Genomic DNA, 27,448 nt, shown 5'->3' on the forward strand with positions numbered 1-27,448 from the left:
TCGTACTTAATACATTAATTATCCCAATGCTTGATAATACATCAAGTCATTATATTTACCCTACATAACAAACATGAGATGCATTCATTGTGTAACAACACTATACTAACCAACAGAATATCTCAACAAAAACACCATGGCCAATGCTGACATCACCTTAGCCCGACATTTCCGAGGGAGTTGGTATTGTATCCCAGAGAACACAGAATGGGAGGAAAAAAACTGAGATATTAGTTTTATTCAGCACATCTTGAGGCATATATAACCGGAAAATTCACCAACACTTGAGAATAAAAAAGAAAGAATTAATGATACTTGAGAAGCAACAATGTCTATATCAATATTTACATTGATTTGAACTTTGGGTTTCCGTTTCAGAGAAACCCAGACGAACTTACCTATATATACTTGTACTTCTGTCAGACTATGGAAGACGATAGCACTGCCAAACAACGCACTCTTTGCACATTTCTCAACCAAAATGGAGGAGTGGGAATACCTCAACACAAAATGCATACCCGCACCTTTTTTGTCTTCCTTCACCCAAACCCTTTTTCATTCTTGCCGTCATCCAATCCTTCGGTGATTTGGAGCCGATAATCAGGTGGATATGCCAAAAATGTAACTATAACATCCGGCATCAATGGCATAAAGTCTCTCCATGGATAACCCAACGGATAAAACTGTCAGAAAATTCGCTGAGAATATCGTAGTTTCGGACAGGATCATAAGCCAATTCCTTCCCCGAAATTTGCTTCCTCTGTGGTAATGATGGTGACAAATTTATTCATTCAAAGGTGAATAGAATATTGGCTACAACTCAGTATTAACTAAAAATATGTTTAAGTTGAGAATAAATTGACTGTGACGATGTAATGAGACAACTTGTATAGTACAATATTTCTCAGGATTTCTAGGCCAAAAATTATCAATTGTGCTGCTCACTTGCCCAGGTAGACCGGTGCAAGAGAGTAAGTATGCGCATGCATATACAGATATAAGCACATTTGAAACGTAGAGTCGACTGTTCAGATGTATCAATATATAAAATGTTGTACAATATGGAAACTACACAGATAAGTACAAAGATATACAAACATGATAAAGAGAGATAAGTTTATACTTTGTTGTGTAACACATGACAGACCAACACTTCGAATCCATAGCTTGACAAAATGTTAACTAAAGCAAGGTTTAAAATCTCAGTTTGGTACCGATAACGATTGGTGGCAAGACTGATATTATTCTGGTATTGATTGACTACCGATATTCAGTACAGATCAGTACCACCTGACCAGTGAGAGAGAAACATAAAAGAGAAGGATGAGAAGCCTGAGGGAGGAGGGAAGCAAAGAAGGTAAAGGAGACAGTGGTGTAGTAGGAAGAGGAGAACAGGACAACAATTCGAACGAGGAGACAGCAGCGACACAATGGGATGGAGGCGACGGCAGTAGCAATGCAACAGGAAGGAAGATGTGGAAGGGAGAAGATGATAGCACATGAAAGAGAAAGAATATGAAAGAAAATAGGAATAATTGTGAGTGACAGCTTAAGACAGAGCAGAGAGAGATGATGTACTCCTTATGTTTATGGATCAGTATTTCTATTAACAGAATCAACTTGGTTATGACAACAATAGTCTTTAATATAATTAAAATAATCTCCACATATAAGACCATCAACTTTCAATATTATGTGGACTGCACATGTCTACAATCATATTCCATTAAATCAGTGCACGATCATCTAATATAAGAGGATTTTTGAAGATCATGTTGAAAATTCATTCCAAAGAAACATTCTCAAAGGTTGTCTTACACTGCTATGTTGCAGGGCTTAACCTGATGTAGAAAAGTAGGGAAGTAGAGAGAAAGAGGGGGGAAGAGAAAGAAAAGTGTGAGATAAGAAAGGAGAGTCAGAGACTAGAGAAGATGCAATTCTTTTTATTCAAATCTAAAATGTTTGATCCATTAACAAACTCCACTATTTATAGGGGTTTAGGAGCATTAGTACAATTAATGAAGATAATGATTCCCAAGAGTATGATTTTTAGAAATCCAAAATGTGACTTCTAAGATACCTAAATAGTAAACGAGTACACTTAATAGTTAATACCAAAAGACTTTTCAATTTTCAGCACAACTTTTAAAATTTCTAGACCAACTAATTGATGATTTTTATTGATAACTTTCCCTAAAATAATTTTTTTCTGAAATCCTTTGTAAAGCTAGATGGTTCTCCATCATTCTCCCAGATGGAAAAAACCTCGACCTCAGAGAGTGATCTGTAAAGTACTAATCCAATAAATCTGGTGCAAAGTTACAAAGTTCTTCCAAAGTAATCCAAGTGACATTGGAAGCTGGACAATCACGCCACTTGACAAGAAAGTGTTGAGTAATACTAGTAGTAGACGTAACAAGGCGATCATCAAGAATGACTTCTACATCATCCTTGTGTTATGGAAGAATTGATGCTTTAAGAGGATTGTCATCTACAAAAACACCAATAGATAAGATGAAACTCAAAAGTACCATGATATGGAGTTAAATCCTCCACATTAATACTTAAGTCGACAGGCAAATCTAGCATATATGCATTAAATCCCAATTTTTGGATAATGGGTGGCATACAACTTTTTAAATGAGTTTTTAGATAATCTCTTAGGGGTGACTACGAACCAAGACATAATGGCCAACTTAAAACTCTTTGACTTATGCGATGTGCATTAGTAGCAAGTTTGTAACTTTCATTACTTAGAGCAATTCTACGTCGAAGCTCAGGATACAAATCATGAACATGTTAAGCAAAGGGATGGGCTTGTTCTGAGGCATGATAGTCAAGTTGAAGGGGTGCGAGGTCAATAGGGATGCGTGTAGTATAGCCAAGGATAATTTGAAATGGGCTTTTTTCGGTGGAGAAGTTGACTAAGTTATTGTATGCAAATTCTAAAATAGATAAGGTTAAATCTTAGTTTCCGTGTTTCTCCCCATCTAAACATCTAAAAAAATTTCCCAGGGAACAGTTAACAATCTTAATTTGACCTTCAGTCTAAGGGTGAAAGGCTGAAGAGAACTTCAATATTGTGTCAAACAGTTTCACAAAGTTTTCTAAAAGTAACTAACAAATTTCATATCCCTATCGGACACCATGGTTAAGATCAAGCCATGTAATTTAACCACTTCTCGAAAGAACAATTTAGTAATGTGTGAGGCATCGTCAGTCTTATTACATAGGATAAAGTGGGTCATTATTGAAAATTGATCAATAACAACCAGAATAGAGTCATGGCCAAGAGTTGTTTTGGGAAGTCCAAAGACAAAATCTAAACTCACATCTTGCCACGGTGAATGTGAAATGGTTAATAGGGTGTATAGGCCAGTATTACGTTTGTGAGTTTTGGCAATTTGACAGGTGTGGCACTGCGATATCACTCGAGCAATATCTTGCTTTAAGGAAGGATAGTAAAATCTATCCTCAACAAATGCAATGGTCTTGTCTTCGCTTAGGTGACCTACTAATCCGCCCGCATGCATTTCCTAAACAAGGAAGTCTCGAAGGGAGGATCGAGGAACACACGATCTAGTAGATCGAAAAAGATAACCATCCCTAAGAATGAAGTCCATATGTTCACGACGATTTCCATCTTGGACTTCTTGATATATGTGATTAAAGTTTGGACATTGGGTATACTCTTCTTTTAATCGCTCGACTCCTATGACCTTGACACTCATGGTAGATAGGATCGTAGAAATTCGACTAAGGGCATCAGTAACTTTGTTTTGAGTGCTAGAACAATACTTAACTATAAAAAAAGTATTCGTTAAAAAACACAACCCACTTGGCATGTCGAGCATTTATCTTCTTTTTGGCATTTAAGTACCTTAGGGCCTGGTGGTCAAACAACAAGATAAACTATTGTAGTAGAAGGTAATATCGCCAATACCTAAAACATTGTATAATCGTGTAGAAATCTTTGTTGTAGGTGGAATAATATTGTTTTGCATCATTGAGTTTGTCATTAAAAAAGACGATAAGCTGACCCTCTTAGCGAAGAATTTCTCCTATGCCTATACCAAAGGCATCACAAGTGACCTCAAAGGGTTTACTAAAGTTAAGGTGTCTAAGAACAGGAGCGGTGGTCATTTTCATTTTGATGTCAGCAAAGGCTTTGGTAGTAGCCAAGGTCCAAGAAAACTCACATTTCTTTATGCAATCAGTCATAGGTGTCATAATAGAACTAAACCCTTTAATGAATCTCCTACAGAAAGAGACTAATCTATGGAAACTACGAATCTCGAAAAGAGGCTTAGGCCATTCTGAAATGACGTGGATCTTTTCTGGATTAGTGGCAACACCTCGAGCAAAAATGTTGAAGCCCAGGAATAGGACATGGGTTTGCATGAACAAACACTTTGTCCATATTGACATAGAGCTTAGCAACTTAAAGGGTGGTAAAAACCTATCGAAAATGTTCTAAATGATTCTCTTTGATCTTACTAAAGATCAAGATGTCATTAAAGTAGACTATAACAAATAAGCCTATATAGGGTCGTAAAACTTGGTTCATGAAGCGCATGAAAGTGCTTAGGACATCGGATAGACTAAAGGGCATGACTAGATATTTGTATAGGTCATCTTGAGTTTTGAATGTTGTTTTTCATTCGTTACTAGGTCTAATACGAATTTGGTGGTATCTGCTTCTCAGAAAAATTTTTGAAAACCAACTAGATCCAACAAGAAGGTCTAGCATATCCTTAAGTCAAGGAATCAAAAAGTGATATTTTATTGTTATTTTGTTGATTGCTCAACTATCCACACACATCCTCCAAGACTCATCTTTCTTAGGGGTTGACAGGGCAAGGACAACACAAGGATTAAGGTTGTGTCGTACAAAGCCTTAAGCTAAAAGTTCTTCAATTTGCTTGTTTAACTCCACTCTCTTGTTAGGATTCATTCTATAATGTGGGAGATTAGAGAGCTGCGATCCTGAGATAAGGTCAATGATAAGAGTGGCAACTCACTAGGTAATTCCAAGGATATAACGTCAGAAAATTCATCTAATAAGGATTTAACTTAAGGAGTCAGATCAAGAATAGTGCAAGGGCTAAGAATTTCTCTAGCAATGATGGCCACACAAAATTTGTTATCTATGCTCTCTATTTCTAAAGATTTCGGATCTAGCAAATGGAGATTCTTGGTAGTTGAGGCTTGCGTAAGAGACTTGGGAGTTCCTGTTTGGTTCTTTTTTGACGGTTTTACTAGTCGCAAGATAATGTTTTTGTCTTTATATCAAAAGGAAATTGTGTTTTCTCTCCCATGATTGGTAACATCAAGGTCATACAACCAAGGCTAACCTAAAAAAATGTGGGTAAAAGTCCATTGGTAAGACGTCACAATAGATCTCATCCTAGTAATCGTCGAATTTTGATTGGTACCAGGCATCTTTCAGTCATGAGTAAAGTGGTTTTGTCAACCCAAGCTACTTTGAATGGGGTTGGATGTGACTCTTCTTTAAAGCTTAGTTCTTTGATAATAGATTTTGAGACTATGTTCATAGTGTTACCCCCATCTATAACTAATTTACAAGTTCTTTCCTCACTTCAGATCAAAGTATGGAAGACACTTGTCCTCTTCCATTCATTAGAATCACTAGCAATAGAGAGAATAAAGTGGACAACATTAACATGAGCATCTTCAATTTCTACTTTGTTTTTGTCACTTGAATAGGCTTCGGGTTCGACTACTTAGTTTACATCCTCGATTTGATCCTCTGATTCTTGTCTTAATGTAAGGGTACATTGAGGATAATGGGAGGCAATGTGACTTCTATTATGGTAATAATGACAATGGATGAAGACGAACTAGTTTGCAAATCAATAGTTGAACGAGTTGGACAATTCGTGGTTGGGCTAAGATTGTTGCCAGTAGTGGGGATTTTTTGACTTAATAGAGCCACTACCTGGGGTAAATTGGGTAATAGTTTTATTATCAAGAGATTGAGAAGATACTCACCGAATTATATAAAGTTTGATGTACTTCTCAATCTCAAGGACTCATCGAAAAGCTTCTTTTATGGTGTTGGGAAAACTAAGGGAGCCTTATTATTGGATGTCAAACCTCAACCCATTAACAAATCTTTAGACAGTGATGATTTAATCCTCTTCTATTTCAGACCTAAGTAAAAGTTCCTCAAATTGAGCCAAATTCTCTGCCACACTAGAATTCAACTGTTTAAGGCTTAAAAATTGTTAACCAATTGACTTCGAAAGTAGGTTGGTAAATATTTTTCATTAAGTTTTTGTTTCGTGACTTCCAATTGAGTGATGGGAGGCTCTCGACGGTGTTTGAGACTAAGTTGGACATGTTGCCAATATTTCCTAGAGGATTCTACCAGTTTCACTTTTGTAAATCGTACACATTCAATATCAATCATTCCATACCACTCAAAGTAGTCTTCCATGCTATCTAACGAGTCAACAACTACATTTGGGTCAAACCTACCATCAAAGTCCGACACATACACTTTGATTCTTCTGGTCATTTCCCTAGATTGTTAGCAAACTAAACCCGTTAGCCCATCACTCAGGTTTGTGGAATTCTAATAGATTCTATGAATTCATCATTAAGGTCAAAAGCTTGGTCATCAAGAATTGTTGGGGCATGATTGTGAACAAGTGTCCAAGAGGTGGACATAGGATTTGTTTAAATTGGGGCTTGGGGAGTAGGTAAAATTCATTGATTTGAAGCTATAAATTATAGAGAATGGATATGTTGCCTAGCTGACTTATCAGCCTCCTCATTCATGGGTCATTTTTCAAGATGTTGGAGAGCTCTTAGGACTTGGGTCATTTGATCACATAACTGGTTTAATATTGTGTCATGATCCGTTAGCTTAGCCCTAAGGGTGTCTACCTCACTCTTTTAGTTTAGGGATTCATCAAGATTGATTTGGTTTTCACCTCGTCAAGTCATGATTCTAATGCTATCGACAAATTACTTTTTGATGATGAGGTTGTTAATTGTTATAATGGATAAGGTAGAAATGTGATGTTTCAAATAGTTCCCACTTTTTTTTTTATTCCAAATGGTTCTCACTTTTTTTCCTCACTTTTTGTTTTGAATTTTCTTTTTAACAATTTTCAAGTGTTGAAATTTTAATGGTACTATAATTGTAGCTAAGGGGGAGAGAGAGGGTGATAAAAAGAGGGAAAAAAAAGAGGCGTAAACGGGAGGGAGAAGCGATAAAAACCATAATCTACTGAAATATACGAATTTTCTTTTCGATAAAAAAATATTAGTAAAGTTTTCAAAGATTTACCCTGCACTGAAAGCTACGTGGTCCATAAATTCCGTATAAACAATCGCCCCAAAGTCCAACTCCACACGCAAGGGGTTGACATTGGAGGTGCAAGGATCCTTGAGTGTTGATCAAAGCTTTTGTTGCTAGTTGGAACCCAATGGGATACAAGACAGGTTTCTTGATGAGCTCTTATACCAAACTGATATAGAACAAAGTAGAGAAGTAGAGAAAAAAAGAAGGGAAGAGAAATAAAGAGAAGTGTGAGATAAGAGAGGAGAGCAAGAGACTAAAGAGAAGAGAGTAAGAGACTAGAGAAGATACAATTATTTTCATTTAAATCTAAAATGTTTGATCTATTAACAAGCTCTACTATTTATAGGGGTTTAGAAGCCTTGGTACAATTAATGAAATAATGATTCCCAAGAGTAATCTCCTAAGAAATTAGTAGGCCTTTTAGAAATCCAAAATTTGACTTCTAAGTAATCTAAATAATAAATAAGTATACTTAATTCAAGAGTGCACTTAATACAAAGTGTAGTCCCTAGAAAGAGCAAAAGACTTTTCAATTTTCAATGCAACTCTTAGAATTTTTAGGCCAATTAATTGATAACTTCTTGTTGATATCTTTGCCTAGAATAATTTTTTCTGAAATCCTTTGTAAAACTTAATGATTCTCCATCATAACCATTCTCTGATATTAATCCATTCAATTCTAGAGACCAAATATACTGACTGAATTCGAGCAAACTTATAAGTAAAGAATCAATTCATTTTATTATGATAAAAGTGTATCATTAATCAATCAAATTCTTAACTGGAAAATGCTTCAAGTCAAAATATTAAAAACAAAATGGCAATTAAAGAATTATAATACTGACCTTAATGCCAGATCCATCTTCACATAGAGGAGAGATTGTCTCAGCATTCATGCCATTAATGTTTTCAGTCAAAAGATTCTCAATTGGGGAGTTCAACCTGCAATAACATATGAAATTTTATTTTTTTTAGCTTCAAAATCTCAGAAGTTTAGTTCCTAACATTGTGCTTGGCCTTTATTTCCTTACATTCAATATAACAACTTAATTTTCTGTATCCACTGACAAGAGTAACTTAGGAATCAGGATGCTCAGGATGGACAGAGGACAGCAGCATGACCCAAGTGGCCATGAAGGAAAGTGAAGGAAAGGAGTAGGCATCTCAGTATAAATTCTGAATTTACTTGTACCCACAAGTAACCTATAGAGCTCAAGAAGGAACCAAATCCACACTATTCGTGTGATATTGATAATAACTGAAAAAAAAACATATGACATATTCTTCTGCAACATGCATCACAGGCCACTGAAATGATCAAGACATTGATATTGCATAATATATCTATAGAGAATTAGATGTGTCAAAGAAGCTTGAGAGGCACATGGACTCCAGAAAAAACAAAATATAGCTTTTGGACCATAACTAGCAAACAAACACCCAAGTCATATGCTCAGTGGAGTATTACAAAGAAAGGATTACCTATCATAAATTTCTTCATCGCATGAATTACCAGATGATGACAGCCAATCAAGATCCAGAAAATTTGATTCTCCATGTTCATAGACAAAATTGTGCTCACCATCTGCAAAGAGCTGCCTTCTGGACATTGTGGGAGTGTACCTAAACAAGATAGGTAAAGAAAGTTACCCTCCTGATAATAATGAACAAATTATTGGAAATCCCTTTTCACACTGCATCAGGCAGGAGAATTGCATGAGTTCATCTATTTCAGACAAAAAAGGCAACACAAACATACAAGTCCTAGAGTTTTAAAGTTCAGGGCCTTCAGGCAATTAATATCGCAAGTATTTTAGGTATACTTCTACAATAACAACAACAATAAACCTGATGCATTGCTCTGTCAGATACTCACAACTATTTGGGGTCAGCACAATCTGCAGGTCTCTGTTTGAGTATAAATAGCTTCTCTTCATATTTTTGAATTTGCGTTTACTTTTTGGTGGATTGGTGCACCAAAAAAATTAAGAAAAAATTGAAACTAATTTGTTTTTGTGCATTTACTGAAAACTGAAGCAGCTGACCTGGAATATGATACATCACTTCCACAAGTTGAAATTTCTGGTGTTGAACAGCAAAGATTCTTTTCATTTTCCTGTTGAATTCTTCCAGATAATGTTGAGGGTTTTCTCTGACCAATAGTGCGGCTGGAGAAAGGAGAATCACTTTCACAAAGAATGTTGCCATCTGATAAGGATCTTTTGATATAAGACCTGAAAATATATGAATATTAACTATGACATACATATATGTGATAGATGCAAATGCCTGATGACATCATAAATGATTGCATCAAAGATGAAGATATGGGAAAATTTCAGCTGATAAGAAACTGTCAGCTTTCATCTTGCTTTACTCCTAAAATGATCAATTTACAAACAATGAGGAAAATCATAGAGACACATCTTGATTAGACAGACTTCTACATTTTGTATTCTGGTAAATTGTCCATTGATTAACTCTCACTTAACTAGGCTGCAAGATAGCTTGATTCTGATATGTGTGTGTGTATATATATCAAAGACTTGCACAGCATTACATACATCTTAATAAAGAGTACTGAGCGATTTTCATTTTTTCATGGAGTAGAACTAATTTTATTTAGTTTAAAAAGATAATGGACATAAGGGAGAATTTGAAAACCATGTATGAACAAGACATCTGAGTTTTAAGATAAGAAATCATGCGATAACAAGAATTTTAGACAATGCAAAGAAGCGCATAAAAATGCTTAATCTCATGAGGGGGAAAAAGACAAGACAGAAAAAAAGGAAAGATGTGACAGTAAGCCTTTCCAAGCATGCTTGACAAAGAACATGAAGATACTGTTTATTATGCACAAAAATATTCACAAAACAAAACCTGGAGCATTCATCAGCAAAAGCATGACCACTTTTTCCCACACTGCAATGCTGATCAGAGTCCAGCTCCCATATTGCCGGTTTACCCTGTAGAGGTTGGAAATGGCCCAGAAATCTGCATTTTACAAGGCCAATTGGTTGATAAGGGCAGTGGAAATTTTAAATTGGTGGTCACAAAGTACTGAAATTTAGTTTTGAGAAATAAAAGGCAACAAGTTCAAAGGAAATTAGTAAGAAACACTGCTTTCGACATACAAATTTATTGCAGCCTGTTTTTCAGCATCCATATAGGCATTGCTGTAGTATCTTTGAAGTGTTCTAAAGAACTCTTGCGATTGTACTGCAGCTTTCCAAAGGCCTCTTCTCTCAGAGAATATCTATCAAGTGTCACAAGTTAAAATGACAAAACCACAAGTAGGTCAATCTACCCTTCTTTTGTGTGGAATTATATATGAATAACAAAATAGCTTATTTGTTTCAGTATAGTAAAAACTAAAAACAAATATTAATGTATTACCAACTTTACAGTTAAATCAAAATCCTAGACTGAAAAAAATGAACATATGCATAAAGTATATTAACAGCAATTCCAAATAATGTAGAGTTTTTTCTTCATGTTTCCAAAGTTCTACATAGAAGAGCAAATCAGTAAAAAAATGGTAAGGTAAATTATTCCTTTTCTGAACTGACTGGAAACTACACCAATTTGATTAGAAGTTAACACTTCAAGTTATTAATGAACTTCAGAAATGATGAAATCAGATCTTCTAAAACAAGCTGAAATGACTGACAATTTCTCAGATAATCAGATTAATCAAACCAAGGTTCGCAATACCGTACCATACCGGTATTTCGACCTGGGCTCGGTACCGGTACGGTACGGTATACCGAGCGGTACATTCAGGTGTGCCGAGTACTGTAGCACTGCTACAGTGCACTCGAGCCGGTGAGAGACGGTCCGCGTATCGACAACCTGTTGGACCGGTATGTACCACCCATACCAGGCGGTACAGTTCGGTACGGCAGACCCTGAATCAAACCAACTTGAAAGAAACAAATATGTTTGCTTTCTATTTTATGTAACAAAGTCTTCAAGGATAAACACAAATTTTGATTAATTTTTTATTAGTATAAAAGTTAATCGAACCCAACCTTGCATGGATTACTAAAATCATTCTGGGTCACTTTTTCTGTGCAACCAAATCAAAGTCAACATTTAAAAAATAATAATGCTGAATAAATAATAACATAAAAGCACCAAATTGTAGATTGTCATCAACAAGCATGATATACCTAGTTGAATATCAAAATAACCAAAAGCATTTACATTGATGATGTTATCTAATGATAATATCAGTGAACATGAACAACAATATGGAGTTGGTTAATAAATCAAAGGGCAAATCCAGTATCCTATTAAAGCAGAAGTCACAAAAATCAGCTAGTTTCATCATAAATACATGTTCATGACTTGGAAGCATCCAATTCAGTCAAAGTTCGGTTTCTTGGTGACCCAAAATGCTGATACTGATGTTTATAAGTTGTATGCACAAGTGAAATATGAAATACGTGCAGTAAGATTTATCGTGAAAACTCTCCTGGAACCTCCTATTATGTTTCCATCATAGAGGTTGCATAACTGTTTCTGCAGAACGAAAGCAGAAACCTTTCTCGACACAACCTAGAAAACTTTCCTTCAAATAACTACTTGTTTTTAAGCAAAATATTCAATCTCCATTATGATTAAGCGAATGGAATAACTGTTTCTGCAGAACAAAAGCAAGAAATCTTCTTCACACAACATAGCAAACTTTCCTCCAAATAATAACCTATTTTTAAGCAAAATATTCAGTCTCCATAATGATCATGGGAATGGTTCTTACAGAATCCAATGACCAACTTTATTTCATTTAGTCATTCTCCACAAGCATTAGAGTGGCTTTCACATAATACAATAATTAATCTTCCAGCCTTTATCTCATAAAAACAACTAGATTGTAAATAGAGAGTCAATTTGCAAGTTGAAACAGTAACTTCAAAAGTGAACTGATTGCTTTTCAGATTTATGAAATTCAATATTTGGTTGTCAGACAAAGCCATCATGCACATATATCCCTATTAATCAAGTATGTGTCAGTCCAAGTAGCCCTGCAGTCAAATTTGTTAGGTTCACATCGTGAGATTTCAGAAGGAAAAACGGATTGTTCTTTTTTTTTTCCAAAAACATTGTTTGTTGAGGTCAACTAATTATCCTGCAATAAGTTCTCCAACGACCAAAAGGTGTAGCTACAAAACCTTTATTCTTAAATGTATGAACTATGAACATGCCCATTAAAGTTGGCAGATATAACATTTTTCAACTCATATCTCAGCTTGCCAACATATAAGGACTTTGAAAAGCTCTAACTAGCATAGCATGTAGTCATCCAATGTAAAGATTTTGCTGTTTCTACAAACATCAGAGGAAAATACACAGATTTACCTAATCAAGCACAACACATTTACATAGGTCACCCAGAAAGCTGGGGCTCTTTTTCCTTTTAATGAAGCTATTACCAAAAATTCAAAACTTGGGCCTCCAATTGTAAATTAATTTCCAATTGTAAATTGGAAACTAATTACAATTGGAAACTAATTTATGATATTGAAGCAAATAACATCAAAAGAACACAAACTAGTTGGAAAACATGGTAAAAGTGGCCTTCTAAGTGATATGAAATTTGAAATAATAACAAATATACCTTGTTATGAGCAGCAGAACCGCCATATTGATGAGCAAGTGTGTCCCCCATTGTTTCATAAAAGCTCATTAAATCATCAGCCAAAGGGGCATCTAGATCAATCTTTGGTACACGTATTAGGCTTAACGCATGAAGCTGATGCCCAAGAGCAGCTAAACCATATGCATATTGAGCAACATTTGTGCGATCTAAACAGTCTATGCAATTTGTACGCAAGACTCCTTTCTGAAATTTAATGGGTTTCGTCAAGCAAATTCCGCAGTTGCCATCTTTATTTTCTGCAGTTCCCTGTTTGGCCTCTTGAGAAGCATCTCTTACCATTTTATCTTCTTGAGTACCATCTCCCATCATGTTATCTTCTTGAGAACCATCTCTATTAGTAGTATAGCCATCCGTGTTGTTGATATAGTTGTTGACATTGTTATTGAAATTAAATGACCAGAGACCAGCATGGTCTTTCCTATGGAACATCACCAGCAAAAATAGTTTAGAAAACATATCCAGGCTCATGGATTAAGGTGCATGTTCTACCAAAGTACATACCATAATATGTAACATGGCAAAAAACTAGTGCATTCAGCATGTTGTGCCAATACAGAATCCAAACATGCAGCTCTATTAATACATGCCATAACATGATACATACGATATGCACTTAGTTACATAAAACTCATGGGTGGTAGGCACAGGCACACACTGCACAATTTAATTCTTGGGCAGGTGCATTTTTTTTACTACTAAATAATACATAGGAATATTATATGCATGATCAAATTAAAGAATATCCTGATAATATTGTGAAGACGATGAATAATTATCTTGACTAATTAAGTCTAAGAAACTTATTAGATAAATTATCAGAAGTGATGAGGTTTAGTGCATTTATGAAGGAAAACTATAGAACTATGGAACTAGTTTCTAACATGAAATGAACCCTCTCAAATCTGTACCTCAAGTTTTGGACAGGGAGTCTTTGTTTGAATTCGTTGAAGAATTAGATGGTGTAAAAATTTTTTTGAGAACTACTTAAGTAGTTCAGAGATGATGATTTTAATATGCCTTTTTTTTAAATGATGCTATTTTAAATGATAATTTTCGTCAATGATTTAAAAAAATATCATGCTACAGTTGACCAGTGTGGAATAGCACACCATCAGTATGATAAAAAATATCAACATATTACCAAGAAAAATTTTAAAAAATCAAGGTGTTAGCTTACAGTCAGTATATGCCAATCAATAACCTAGCATGCAATTTGGAGCCATTTAACATAAGGGTCTGCCTATATAGATATAGGGCCTAACTCTGCTGACTAGAACTAAAAAAAGTATATCGAACATGATATTTGACACACATTTGGTTTAGAATTTCTAAATCCTATGTTCATTATGCTGTGTGTTCTACAAAGTAATGCTTGTGCATCCTTGTAGATGGTTAAAGATCGCATAAGCTGCCAAAGGATCAGAGTGAAATTAAAATCAGAGACTCCCTTTGCAGCCTGAATATTTTTGGTACTACAGTGGAAACCATAGCTCAAATTTTGTAGGGGATAATAACATAGCACTGCAACAAATCATTTCACACCAAGTGGGTGAATGAGAATTTGACGTATAAACATCTTTTTAACAATATTGCACTTAAAAGCCAGAACTTTGTTGCTTAAGCACCAAAATACTTCATGATTCTGCTTCTCAACAAAAGGCTATGTGATAAAACTCCTCAAGGGTGAATAATCCATACTAAAATGTAACAAAGGTCTCATGAGTGATATGGTCATATTAAATTATTATTAATTGAGGAGATGCTCAGGAAACATCTCAATATAAACATCATTTTCCTTAATCTGAAAGAGCAAGATAAGCACAAAATATTGGCAGACTAGACCTAGAGCAAGAGGTCACTTCTGAAGATGTAAACTGTCAAAGTGCCATTTAAATAAGCATATAATCAGGTATTGGCATATCTAAGGAAGATGAAGAGAAAGTAACATCCAGAAATGTAAATATTAATATATCAGCTCGTCAACATAAAATAAATTTGTAATTGGGTTTATTTTGGACAAAAGAACCAGTACAAAACTAACCTTTTATAAAAGAATGATGGAGAAAACATTACAGAACCTAAAGCAGGAAATTAAAAGGACATAGCAGATTCAGTACACTGAAGCAAAAAATTAAAAAGATAAAATTCTTACAAAATGACAGGCCCCCCTAAAGCAACATCAAACCCTAAAGCTGGTGTCACTTCACAATGGAAGAAGCCAGTTAGATTCAAGGCGTAGGTCGCAACTTTTCCCAGCAAAGTAAGCACACCTTTAGCCTTACTGCAACACAAGCTTTTGGATTAGAACTGCATGACTTAACAGGCATTATATCTTTATAAAGTATAGAACAAAGAGGTAGGTACCTCCGAGAATGTTTATGAAGGTCCCAGTGCAAGAACTTTAAACGATTTTCATTTGGCAGATCTTTATTTATAAATTCAATGGCATTAGCAAATTCCGAGCGAAGAATAGATTCTCGGGGTTTCTTCTCTTCTGACTGTAAAAATGAAAAAAAAAAAACCACACAAAAAAGTGGCAGAAATGACCATCACATCCAATTTTAAAGTGGAATGCCTATTATAATGGAAAATTGTCCATCCATGCTTCATACAAGAAACTCTTGGAGGCACTCGATGTAGATTATACCTTAATCAAGTTTAAAATGATTATAGGGTTCCCATATCTTTTTACAAGATTCTCAAAATGAAGCCGCGTAGCTTCATAATCTGTATCCTTTCTATGCACTGCAGAAAAGAGAAGAGAAGATAAGACAGAAATAAAACCTTATGTGAACATCATGCTATAGCAAGTTTGATGCTTACAGACAATATCAGGCTTCAGATTCAGCCTTGAGGTTTCTTGTGACCAAAAAAGTGGTATTGAACCCCTATTCTGAACAACTGAACAAATATGAGTTGGAATCCCACCATGAATGTCTTCAAAAACAATTTGTTCTGTCTCAACATCATTTGCCACCCTACCCTTCTCATTAACACCACGCTTCAGATATCTGATCAATAGAATTCATCACATATCAAAATTGAGAAAAAAAGAGAGACAATATAGTTATAAACTTGTCAATCTTCGCATATCAAAATACACAATGTACCGAGAAGTAAACATCCTCTTCACCATCAGGATTGATCTTAGTCACTCCCCTGACAACCATAGTAAAAGAATAAACGAAAAAGGTAGACCAACCTAGTGCCGGCATAGTGACGTGAGCGCCTGGCAATGAGTGTCAATCTAAAAATCTTCCCAGATACTGAAAGTTTTGCCTGAACAAACAAAATAAAAATCATTACCAGTGAATTGTGTTAAAACAAGGTTGATGTCCAAGAACAAGTAAATGGCAATAAAGACTAATAAGTTAATATGAGGATACATAATCATTCACATTGTTTAACAAAATTAGAGAAATTTGGTTGGTACCTTAACCTTTGTATATGTCATTGCATTTGTCTCAAATGCCAGTTGGTGCATATTCACCAATCCATTCAAGGACTGGCATTGGACGATCATCTGGTACTGGGTAGTAGTCACTAATTTTAGTATTTTCTACAACTGATACTGGGCAACACAGATTGCTTAATACACTGGTACCGTAGCAGTCCAGTAAATTACAAACTCCATATCGGACCGAGATTTAAAACCTTGCTTCATTGACTTATCATATGTTGAGATGATTTCTTTGTTTCACTTCATTTTGTTTTCATGAATTTTGTAACTTGGATTTCATGAGCCTTACAGTGCGGCAGTGCCCCTGCCAAAAAATTTTAAAAATAATATATGCATTTTAGCCTTGACTATTAAATTGTAGATATAAGATCATGTCCCTACTATCAAATTACATAACCTTCTAACGTTGTACAGAAATTGTAAATGGAACAGATTGGCTCATGAAATAAACAACCTACCACATCTCACCAGTAAACGCAATGTAACTTGGTAAAATGAAATTTGTTTGAGCACTTCTGATTTGACTTGATCAGTCAGCAATCAAGTGGATGTAGAAAAATTGTCAGCAAAATGAAAAACCACCTTAACATAGTTCCTACTTCCTTTTAGTTATCTTACCAGACATTAGCTGACACCAGTGGTACTTCTTAGCTCGAGGAAAATTGCATTCTTATGTTCCATGAAGTGATTAGCACCACTGAGGTCTACAGAAAAGAGAAACATCATCCAGCTGACACCAATGGTACTTGTTAGCTTGAGGAAAATTGCATTCTTATGTTCCATTGAGTGCTTAGCGCCACTGAGGTATACAGACGAGAGAACATTATCCGGATATGAGTTATCCTCCATAACTAGCGAGATGTCCAATATCTTAACATCTGTTTTAGAATCTATAATATATACTCATGTCAAACTCTTTCCTTCAGGAAACAAAGGAATACTAAGATTTTTAAATACATTTGTTCCTAATTGTATGGACATAACTAAGGATAGGTTTCTTTTCCTGGGTTGACCAACACATTGCCAAAAATTGCAGGTTCAATTATCCATTCAGCATAACATCCATGACTGAATGATGTATGTTTCACAAAGCAAACAGCTAGGGACAAAAAAAACACGCGCTTCCAACAAGAGTTAACATTTCTGGCAGAGCTAAATATCATACACATATGTCCAAGGCAACTGCACATTAAACAGTCACTTGTGTGTTGATAATAAAACAAACAGAAGTTAAAATATCTTACCTGCTTGAAAAAACCATATACTAAAGCAACTGTCCATAGAGTATTTTTAAGTTGATTATGGATTCCACGTGTCAAAAATTCATTCCAGACGAACATGGATTCATATAATGCTTGTCCTGTTTGACTGTCAGATATATTCTTTTGGAGGCTTCGCATGACATGGTATGAGTAGCTAAAAAAGAAGTCCTTTGTGAGATCCACTGTACATAATAACTTTTTGTATCTGCACCATCATTAAGACAAATTTATATTCTAAGGAATCACTCTGATAAAATACAACTGAAGAATCATGATGTTACACGACAAAGTACAAGAACGACAGAAAAAAATGATTTTATAATACATCTAAATATAATATACATTAACATAAAAAATGCATGAAGTCATTCGAGGATAATAAACATAACAAATTTGCCACTTAGGCCCCACAGATAATATGACTTGGAGAGAAATTATTAAATGAGTAATACTGTAATAGATCAGAAACTATCTGTAGAAAAAACCCTCTCAACTAACAAATTATCAAGAAATAATGATTTATAAAATAGTTTAAAGGAGACATTCAAATAACAAAAGGTGCATGTCAAAATATCACTGTTTCCATGCTCGTCAAAACATTTTATTAGTTACATAATAAAAAACAAACCTGTTTTCATTCTTAGAATAAGTCAGATTAGAGCTGATGGTAGAATTTGGAAGTGCGATCATCTCACTTTTGGTGACAGCATAAATAGTATGGCCATATATAGCACCAATTTGCCGCCTTCTAGTAATAAGCAGCATATAATAAGGCCCCAAAAACTTAACAAATCCTGAAATGATAATACATAAGATATCACAAGTAAAATACTGCAAATAAGCACCACAAAGAATAGCTGATACTTGACTTACCAACAATGCCATAACAGTTGGTGACAAATTTTAGTCCACCGGTCGACCTGTTTCCCTCATCTATTCGGTTCAACAATTCATTGCATTCACTTTCAGAGTAGGTTGTAGCATCCTCACGGATGTTAAGCTCCGAGAGTTCTGATCTGTCAATCTTTAACACTCTCCACAATGTTCTTTTCTTGTCTCTTCCAATCATATAAAATTTCTGCAAGTGATACAAAAAAATCACATTTTGACATAATGATCCAGAAAGCAACTGACAAAGAAAGTACAAGAGTGGCAGTAGAAAAAGACAATTTAGGTTGTCTCTGAGCCAGTAATGAGTTTAAGATGCACATTTCCAGTACATAGTTTTGTGCAAAGCACTTAACATGAAGCAGTTCGAAACAGAATGAAATTCATTACCAATAAAACAACTTAATGTTTATTGTTAAACAAAATGTAATTTCGTTGTAAACATAATATTTTTCTTGGTCGTGTTACTGAGTACCCAGTTCTGATCCAGATCTTAGCCCCTCAGAAATATTCTTCATACAATGATACTACTTTCAATCTCTTGGATAAGAGAGAAGCAAATCCAAACAAACCAGGAAAACAAAGAAATTACTAATGCAGTAGATTATTCCAAAATATTCTTTGAGGGAGTTCAGAAATATTTTGTAGTTCCCATAACTGCTACTTTATGTTGATTGCTATGCCTTCTATATATTGGAGTCCACTTTCTCCTGAAATAATATTTGTGTGCTATTTCAAGTGAAGAGAAGCCTTTTGGGCATTTTCCCCGAAAAAAAGAAGACTTGGTTGATGCTCTTTGAATTGGACACTGGCAGCATCTACTAATTCAGACGTTAATTTGAAAGCATATTTCAACCCGGATAATCATAATCAAAATCATAAGACACTGAATGGAGTAGTGAGCTCAATGAAAAAGGTACCTGTAGTATGGTGGAGGGGCACGGGACAGTATGTACCCACCACCCTACTATTTTTGGATCCTGACGAGGATATGAGGGATATAAAATTCTAAATAGAAAAGATTGTGACACTTAAAAAGTTTCAGTTTGGAAAATGATCCTAAGTTGGATTGACATGTTTAAACAGATGATACTAATACTAGAGACTGTTACATTTCAACAATTCCCCATGTGAAGATGATGCTTGGTTAGATTGGCATTTCCTAATATATGATTCTAATACTTATAATTGTGGTTTTAACTTTTAACCATTTTGAGTTGTGTTGCCAAGACCTGTTAACACAAGTTGGATGATTAGATTGGTCAGGATCATCAAAAATATCTCAAAAGATACAAGTAGAAGAAAATTTTTAAATGCTAGAACCAAAAAATGAAACCTCAAGCAATTAATGTGTAATTTTTATCATTTTTTTGTTTTACCTTATTTATCTTAAGAACTCTTTATAGCAGTATGGACTAACAGGGCACCTGGACATCTTTATGGAGTTGGGACATAAAAACTTGGACATTCATCATTTGGACCAGATGCAGAAAAAGTTTACAAATGTAAGACCATTAACTTGACCAATGAAAGGAAAAAACAGAACTCAAAAGACAGAGTCTTAGATGAACAAGTATTCTTTCTCCTTCACCCGAGATCATTTCTGATTCTTTAATTTTTTTAAATGTTGTTCCTTCTGATATATGTTTTCTCTCTTTTAACCAAGTAATAAGCAATCCTTTTATCTTTTATGTGCTCTACCTCTCTCTAATGGGATAAATAGGATTTAATATTTTTCATCTTCCATTTTAGACCCACAGTCAACCAGAGGCAAAGACTTTCTTCAAAGACTTGAATAAACAGATAGGGTTCAGATCCCTAATTATTCAATGATCAAAAATGGGTCATTGATTTTCTTTATTTAAATAAAGCACAGAGGAGTAATCAAATCATCAATATCATTTCTACTACTCAGAATTTTTGCTTCAACTGTCTTAGAAGCATAACTTGAGCTCCATGTACATTTTAAGGCATGTGAGTAGGGATTTCAAAGCTGGTCCATAAGTTTCGTGATGTCACTTGTTTATTGGCAATCTCGAATGCTTAAGATAGTATTGCCAGATATTGGTACTTTAAGGTTCAATAGGTCAAGTTCAAGCAATCATTGATCACTTTGGGAATATAATCTCATGTGATATGAGTTGCTATTTAATATGCTGACTATTCTCTTGCGGAACTGCTTTTAGATAATTGGTTAAGCTATTGTAAATAGAATTCTCTTTCTGGAAAGCTTTACTTTATCATGTAATAATACTCAAAAAACCTCTCTAAATTTAGTTTAGACCTACTTGATTCTAAGTTGGATTTGGTACGGCCAAGATTTATGTGAATCGGGTGAAGATCTGTTTGAATCTCATCAAGATCCACTTGCATCTGACTAAGATGCATGCTGATCCAATCGAGTTCTGCATAGATTTAGGTTATATCTGCATCGATCCAATTATGTGGATTTAGGCAATATCTGCATAAAACCAACCTAGATCCACATAGAGTCCATCTAGATTTGTGTATATGTAGGTTAGATACTCATGGATCCAAGTCCATGCTGGTATTATGATCATCTTGGTGGTAGTAAGTTAGTAACCACTTATAATTCATGTACCCTTTGCACTTTTACATGCATTTACAAGCATTTCAAATTTTCAATTATTTGCCCACTTCAGCATTTTTACGTGCTCATTGACACATCATTATTTAATAAATGGGTCACAATAAGACTAAAAAATAAATTTCAATACATTATTGAGTAAAAAGAATAAAAAATGGATTTAATTAGTTTTAACATGCCTCAGAACTGGTCTAGTCGATACTGAACAGTCCAACATGTATCAACTGAAGCCAGCCCATACTAACACATGCAATGACTGATGTGCCCTATACCAACCATATTGATACTGGATCAAGATTTTGACCTTTGCACTCAAGCAACTATAGGTGTACTGTCTTTGTCTGATACAAGTAATAACAGATAAAATTTGCCATGGGGATTGGCGTAGCCATTGCTTGATTAATTAATCAATTACTATATAATTATGAAAACTGATCATCTTGGAATTAATTTTCTTAATGTGTTTGAGGAGTTCAAATTTTCCTCACTGAAAATGCGTCATTCATTTTGTATAGTTGATCTAAAACAAGTAACAATTTGCTTTAAACTCCACATGTATTCTGCAACCTTAGCCGGGAAACGGAGACTCATGTGATCGAATGTAACTTTTATATGCTTGTTACACCAGAAAAGATATTAAATGGAAAATGAGCTATTGAATTCACCCATATTTTATTTTTTTCTTAACTAGCTCAAAATTAGTAAGAAGAAAACAGCAGGGAAGGTATCAGTTACGTGATCGGTTCATACTTCATAGAACTTTGTCTGATTTGCAATTAAGGGTGCTTTTATCACATCAGATTTTCATGATGATCAGTGTGGGTACTCCAGGGAAGATATCAGCTATGCAATCAGTTCATACTTCATAGAACTTTGTCTGATTTGGAATCGGAAGTGCTTTTGTCACATCAGATTTTGATGATGGTCAGTATGGGTACTCTTTGATGTTTGTGAAGATGGCTTTTAAGCTGGGTGTCCGTTTTATCAAGTAAAAAAGTTTCTGCATTTATGATCCTGTAAGTTCATTTCCTTTTGATTACCATTACCCGCTTATGATAAAAAGTTACAGATTTTTGTCTGATGAATATGGAGCAAAGTCTTGCATGCTTGAGCTTAACATGTTTATGGTAGCGGCCACACGTGTAACCTATGCTACAGGATAGGGTATGAGAAGGGGAAAATTTAATCGTTTAGATGCAAGGTGAACACATCAAAAGTTTAAGAACATGTGGCAGTTTGCCTTTACATAAATTCTTAAAATTACAGACAAGGCTTCGTAGTTCAGCTACATATCAGAGGATGGGAAAAAGATGAGTAAATCGAAGACACTATCGAAGGAATTACATATGAAAAAGGACAATCAAAAGGAGCACATCTATAGAAGCTTTAGCACCCATGCAGATTAAGAATGACAGAAGAACAAGGAATCAAAGTAGAGGTAAGAGATAAGCCATACAGATGTCATTTTGGCAACTCCTTACCGATCGAGTCTCGTAGAGCCTAAATTTATGGAGGTAGAAGCTCGAGGCGTCGGGCTTGCCCGCGATCCGAGCCCCCGCACCGTCCTCCACCACCATCCCGTTCCGGATCCCGAACCCCGGGCTGGGGCCAGATCACTCGAACATCCCAAACCTGGCAGATCACCAGAACCTTCGCCAGATCTCCAGATCGTCCCACCGCCTCAATCACCACAACTTCTTTCAGCGCCTCCTCCCCTCTCCTGCGCCAGAAGCCGCTTCCCGAATGCCCTCTTTTCCATCCACGGATTCAAATAACCAAAGAGCACACAGAACGCAGGGAAACCAGCTCGAACACGATCGAGAAGGCGGAAATTTTGCGATCTTTCAAACGAAAGTTCGAATCTTTCGAGGTGGAAACGAAACTGGAGGTGACAAACAGCAAAAGAGGAACGAAATTTATACGTTTTCGCGTTTGGTTTTAGCGAGATTGGGAGAAGGGTAGGAGAAAGAGGGAGGCCTTGAGGGGGCGAAGGAAAACCGCAGCTTCGGCGACGCCTTCAATCCGCAAAATCCCAATTTAGTTGGGGAAAATATAATGGAAAGAACGGAAGTTTTATTTATTTGGGTCCTTCTTCAACCTTCTTTCGTTTCCTCCGTAGTCATGTGATTGGAATCCAATTAAGACCAACACTTAGCCACCTTCCTCGCCGGTACCCATGTCCCCGTGTTGAACACGGGACCCACAAAGCGTGCAATAACCAGAAGGGTTTTCGGACGCGTAAACGACGGATGGGTCGAAATAAATGTGATTTAGTTTATTTGATCTACCAATAAAAACCTCGGGCTTTTCATGACAGCGCCCCGGCTTCTGGAAATTACCATGGGCCCCTCAAATATAATGGCATCAAAAGTACATTTTTGCCCTTCTAGAAACAATGGAAGGCTAACAATATTCAAATGATGAATCTATTATAATCTATGTTTTATGTGAATTTAAGGACAGTTATATTCAATTTTTAACATGTTTTTAGCGTGACATGCTTTCATTTCATTATCCATTTTGACTCCAACTTGCACAATAAAAGGATAATAACATTAAAATATTGAATTTATCATCTTTTTTATATTTAAATTTGATATATTTTCAACATTTTATATGCATTTTATAGTATACCTTAAGAATAGGAATAACATCTCCAAATAATTGTTTTTTAAAATTTAAGGATATTTATATTTAAATTTATTACATGTGTAACAATCAAAATATTATCCATTTACTTCATTTTTTTTAAAGAGAGAGATAATAATATTGCAATAGTGAATGTATAACTTTTTTATTTTTTGAATAGATTTAGGGATACTTTATTTATATCTAAATTTGATATCATAATATCAACATGATTTTGTAGGATGAAAGGCAGAAAACAATTTTATTCTGGAGAAAAACAGTTCATATTCATCTTAAAACGTTTTTCTTCGGAAAATTTTCATTTGTGAAGTATCCTTAGGTAATTTACGGAAACCATATAAATCTTCCATGCCAAAACGTGGGATTCGTTTCCATGGGTGGAGTATCATCGCTAGGGAATGAGTTGGGTGAGTCGGTCAAGCTTCCAACTCGGACCAAATTCACCTCTCGACTCAAACCGAGTCGCTGCAATAGTTCCACAACACGTGGAGCTTCTTCCGTTCATCATCGACGCTTATAACCCTGATTGATATTAATATTCCTCAAAAAACACATATTACAAAAGATAATGCTTTCATTGAGATTCGAACTCAAGACCTCCCGCTTACTAAACGGGTGCTCTAACCAACTGAGCTATGAAAGCTGGATGATTGGTTTTCTAAATAATATTATATAAATAAAATATATACCTTACCAGTTTCCCAACAATTCTGCTGCGTGGTTCCTAAAGCAGTGATGATCCCAACGAGACTACGGTTCCAGGACCAAAATCTTTGTTCGCGTTGAATTGCTTAGTTTGATCTGTTCACTGGAAGTAGTTCGTGTTCTCTGTGTTCATAGGATGTCTGGAGGTATCACATGCACCTCCTCGACTTCCTTCGCCTTTTCTACTCAGCTGCATGCAGAGAACTCTTAACAGTTGTGGTTTAATCTCTCTAATGCACCACCAATGATGAATGCACCCATTGATGTGTTTAGAAAAACTACTGTTCGATCCTGATCTTTATCGACATAAAAGAAAAACAAATTGTACAGAATGCTGCTGTCGAATGACATCCATTTTTAAGCAGCTTCAATGATTCCACCATCTCGGACGAACACATTGGCAATTTCCTTGAGGAGCTTCTGCTAAATGCATCCTTTTAGATTAGAGTAAGTTGTATCAAGTCAGGAACATGAAGCATACGAATTCCTCCACTTTAATTTGGCCTTATTTCGTATCGTCTGTCAACAGAAAACAAATACGAATTATGCATTCCAAGCTTTCTATCTGCAGAACTAAATAAGCATTTGATATCCTTCTGTGACTGGCCATGGCTAATAGCAGACAAGAGTGACATCTGTTTGATTCAGACAAACTCATGCAGATAACTCTGTTTTTCGATTAGACTAATGTGTTCGACTGTTCCAAAAGAAATAGTGCCTTGGCAATTGTCTGATTCAGCTAAAAGGTGGACGAAATTAAGCTGTGCTCATTTCTTTTGTTTGCTCAGTGTTGAGATCCAAGATTTGAGTTCTGCAGTAAAATTGCATTAAAATAACACATAATTGTTGACTACATTTGAGCTAAAATTTCGTTGTCTTTGAAGAAATATGATGGTCAACATCATTTCCAGTTGTTGTCTCATTTCTAGCCTCATGAGCAGAGGGAGAATTATTAGGACTGGTTGTCATTGTAGCATACATATGTCCCCTCGGCTACAAGACTCGTCTACGTCCACCTCCGCCGTCCACCGTATGGCCAAACTTTCCCTGTCCACTTGCGCTGTCCCCTCCTCCTTCCTTCCTTCCTACCGCTTTAAGTTGTCATAACCCCCCACCTTACACACATTAAACAACCACCAACTTCTCTCATTCTCGAGTTGGGCGTGGAGCCACCGCCAGTCACCAGAGAAGTCCGAATGGCGAAGAGCGGGAAGCTGAACAAGCTCAAGTGCATGATAAAGCGTTGGCATTCATCGAACAAGATCACGCGCTCGGCCGGAGGCAGAGGCGGCAGCAGTGACTCGTCCTCCCGGTCAGCGACGTCGTTCCAAGGCGACGAGGTCCAGCCCGGGCTCCACACAGTCTACGTCGGCAAGTCCCGCCGGCGGTACCTCATCCGCTCTGACCTGGCCGGCCACCCGCTCTTCCGGGTCCTGGTGGAGAGGTCGGGTGGGTCCGCCGCGGACGACTCCGGGACGGTGGTGGACTGCGAGGTGGTGCTCTTCGAACACTTGCTGTGGATGCTGGAGAACGCCGACCCGCAGCCCGAGTCGCTAGAGGAGATGGTAGACTTCTATTCCTGCTGTTGATGGCGAAGCAGATGTGGCTCTTCTTAGTGTAATAGCATGCTTAAACCATTCGTTTTCTCTATTCTGTTCTAGATTCTCAGATGTGGATGCTCTTAGTTTTAAGGATGTCCTACAAAATAATCATGTATATTGTTATGCAAAAGAATTCAAGGCTGATCGGTTCTTGTTTCTGGCCCTATCAGTCTCTGGAATAGTAAGCTTTCGATGCTTTTTCTGTATGTCTGCGTATGGTCTGATATGAGATTCGAGTGTGACACGATGAAGGAGAGTAAACTGCTGTTCATGTCGCGTTCCTGCTACTGCACTGCACTAACTCATGGTGTTCCATCAAACTTGCTTAATGTACAGATAAGTGCAGCATTCGTTGCAGTATCATCGACGCATGACCTTCTTATCCACAGGGCATGAGACTGCGAAAGCCGTCCTCTTCGTTAGCAGAAAAGAAGATTCAAACACCAGTCGTGAATCACCTCTCAGGAGCTGGCACTGCGCTGATTACGGAGGTGGGCTCGACCGAGAAGAAAAGAAGAATCCAAGGATCATGAACACTTTCCTACATACGTTGTTGATTTGCTTAGGAGATATTTGACAGGAGAGGTTAACAGAACCATGACAACCCTGAATGGTCAAACACTGCCTGCCTGCCTGCCTGTCCATGTGCCATGGGCGGAGAAGCCGGACTTCTACTGCCTTCTGGTTGTCATGCCCTTTGTCGTCTAAACAATACCATGCATCGACTCTGGATGATATGTGGACTTCTGTCCTACTCCTTCAGAGCACTGTTAGCTTGAGATTGCTTCTCGGATACGTGTGACTTCTCCTCCGGTTACAAAGGCTCTAGTCATGAGATGGCAGTGCAGATCAATCGTGATGCATGCGCGGCAGAAGGAGCACATGGAATGTTTCATGATACTTTAATGGACAAAGACACCTCGATGGGCCTCATCTGATCATCTTGGTTGTTCCACAGAGAATAAATACGGAAACCATTTGTGCCAACATTGATGCCACGTGAGCCACACACGTGAATCGATTCCACAGATCGAGATTGATTCATGATAGGCTTAGTTGTCGGCTACTGCTTTTAGTTTGCACTCCCACGCGTGGTTGGTTCTTCTGCATGGCTTCATGTTCCAGCGTGCATGGCCGACCATTTTGGAAGCTCAGTCGGTGGAATGATGCCGGGACGACGCTCTTCATCTTCAGCGAAAGCTTTATAGGGTTACAGAAGCCGTGTAGCTGTAACTACAGTTGGCTTGTTCTTGCAGACGTGAGCTGATAGATACAGG

The 27,448-nt window shown here is 36.5% G+C and overlaps 2 protein-coding genes and 1 non-coding gene across 3 annotated transcripts; 1 reads left to right on the forward strand and 2 right to left on the reverse strand.

The window, feature by feature from the left end:
- Positions 1-291: 291 nt before the first annotated feature.
- On the reverse strand, positions 292-23,244 carry LOC103997916 (phosphoinositide phosphatase SAC2). Its single transcript, XM_009419260.3, has 16 exons — positions 22,698-23,244; positions 18,594-18,798; positions 18,349-18,514; positions 17,703-17,925; positions 16,201-16,277; positions 15,822-16,009; positions 15,646-15,743; positions 15,363-15,496; positions 15,151-15,279; positions 12,957-13,416; positions 10,471-10,592; positions 10,217-10,330; positions 9,379-9,567; positions 8,816-8,956; positions 8,179-8,275; positions 292-760 (listed from the first exon to the last, which is right to left on the reverse strand). The coding sequence occupies exons 1-16, from the start codon at positions 22,791-22,793 to the stop codon at positions 641-643; spliced, it is 2,559 nt and encodes an 852-aa protein (XP_009417535.2). The 5' UTR covers positions 22,794-23,244; the 3' UTR covers positions 292-640.
- Positions 23,245-24,434: 1,190 nt separating this feature from the next.
- On the reverse strand, positions 24,435-24,508 carry TRNAT-AGU (transfer RNA threonine (anticodon AGU)). Its single transcript has one exon. It is a non-coding gene; the product is annotated as a tRNA-Thr (tRNA).
- Positions 24,509-25,716: 1,208 nt separating this feature from the next.
- On the forward strand, positions 25,717-26,309 carry LOC135649153 (auxin-responsive protein SAUR76-like). The gene has a single exon (XM_065167270.1). It carries the CDS (start codon positions 25,767-25,769, stop codon positions 26,157-26,159), a length of 393 nt encoding a protein of 130 aa, XP_065023342.1. The 5' UTR covers positions 25,717-25,766; the 3' UTR covers positions 26,160-26,309.
- The last annotated feature ends 1,139 nt before the right edge of the window (positions 26,310-27,448 follow it).

The sequence above is a fragment of the Musa acuminata genome, chromosome BXJ3-9 (genome assembly GCF_036884655.1).
Source record: "Musa acuminata AAA Group cultivar baxijiao chromosome BXJ3-9, Cavendish_Baxijiao_AAA, whole genome shotgun sequence".
Taxonomy (NCBI): domain Eukaryota; kingdom Viridiplantae; phylum Streptophyta; class Magnoliopsida; order Zingiberales; family Musaceae; genus Musa; species Musa acuminata.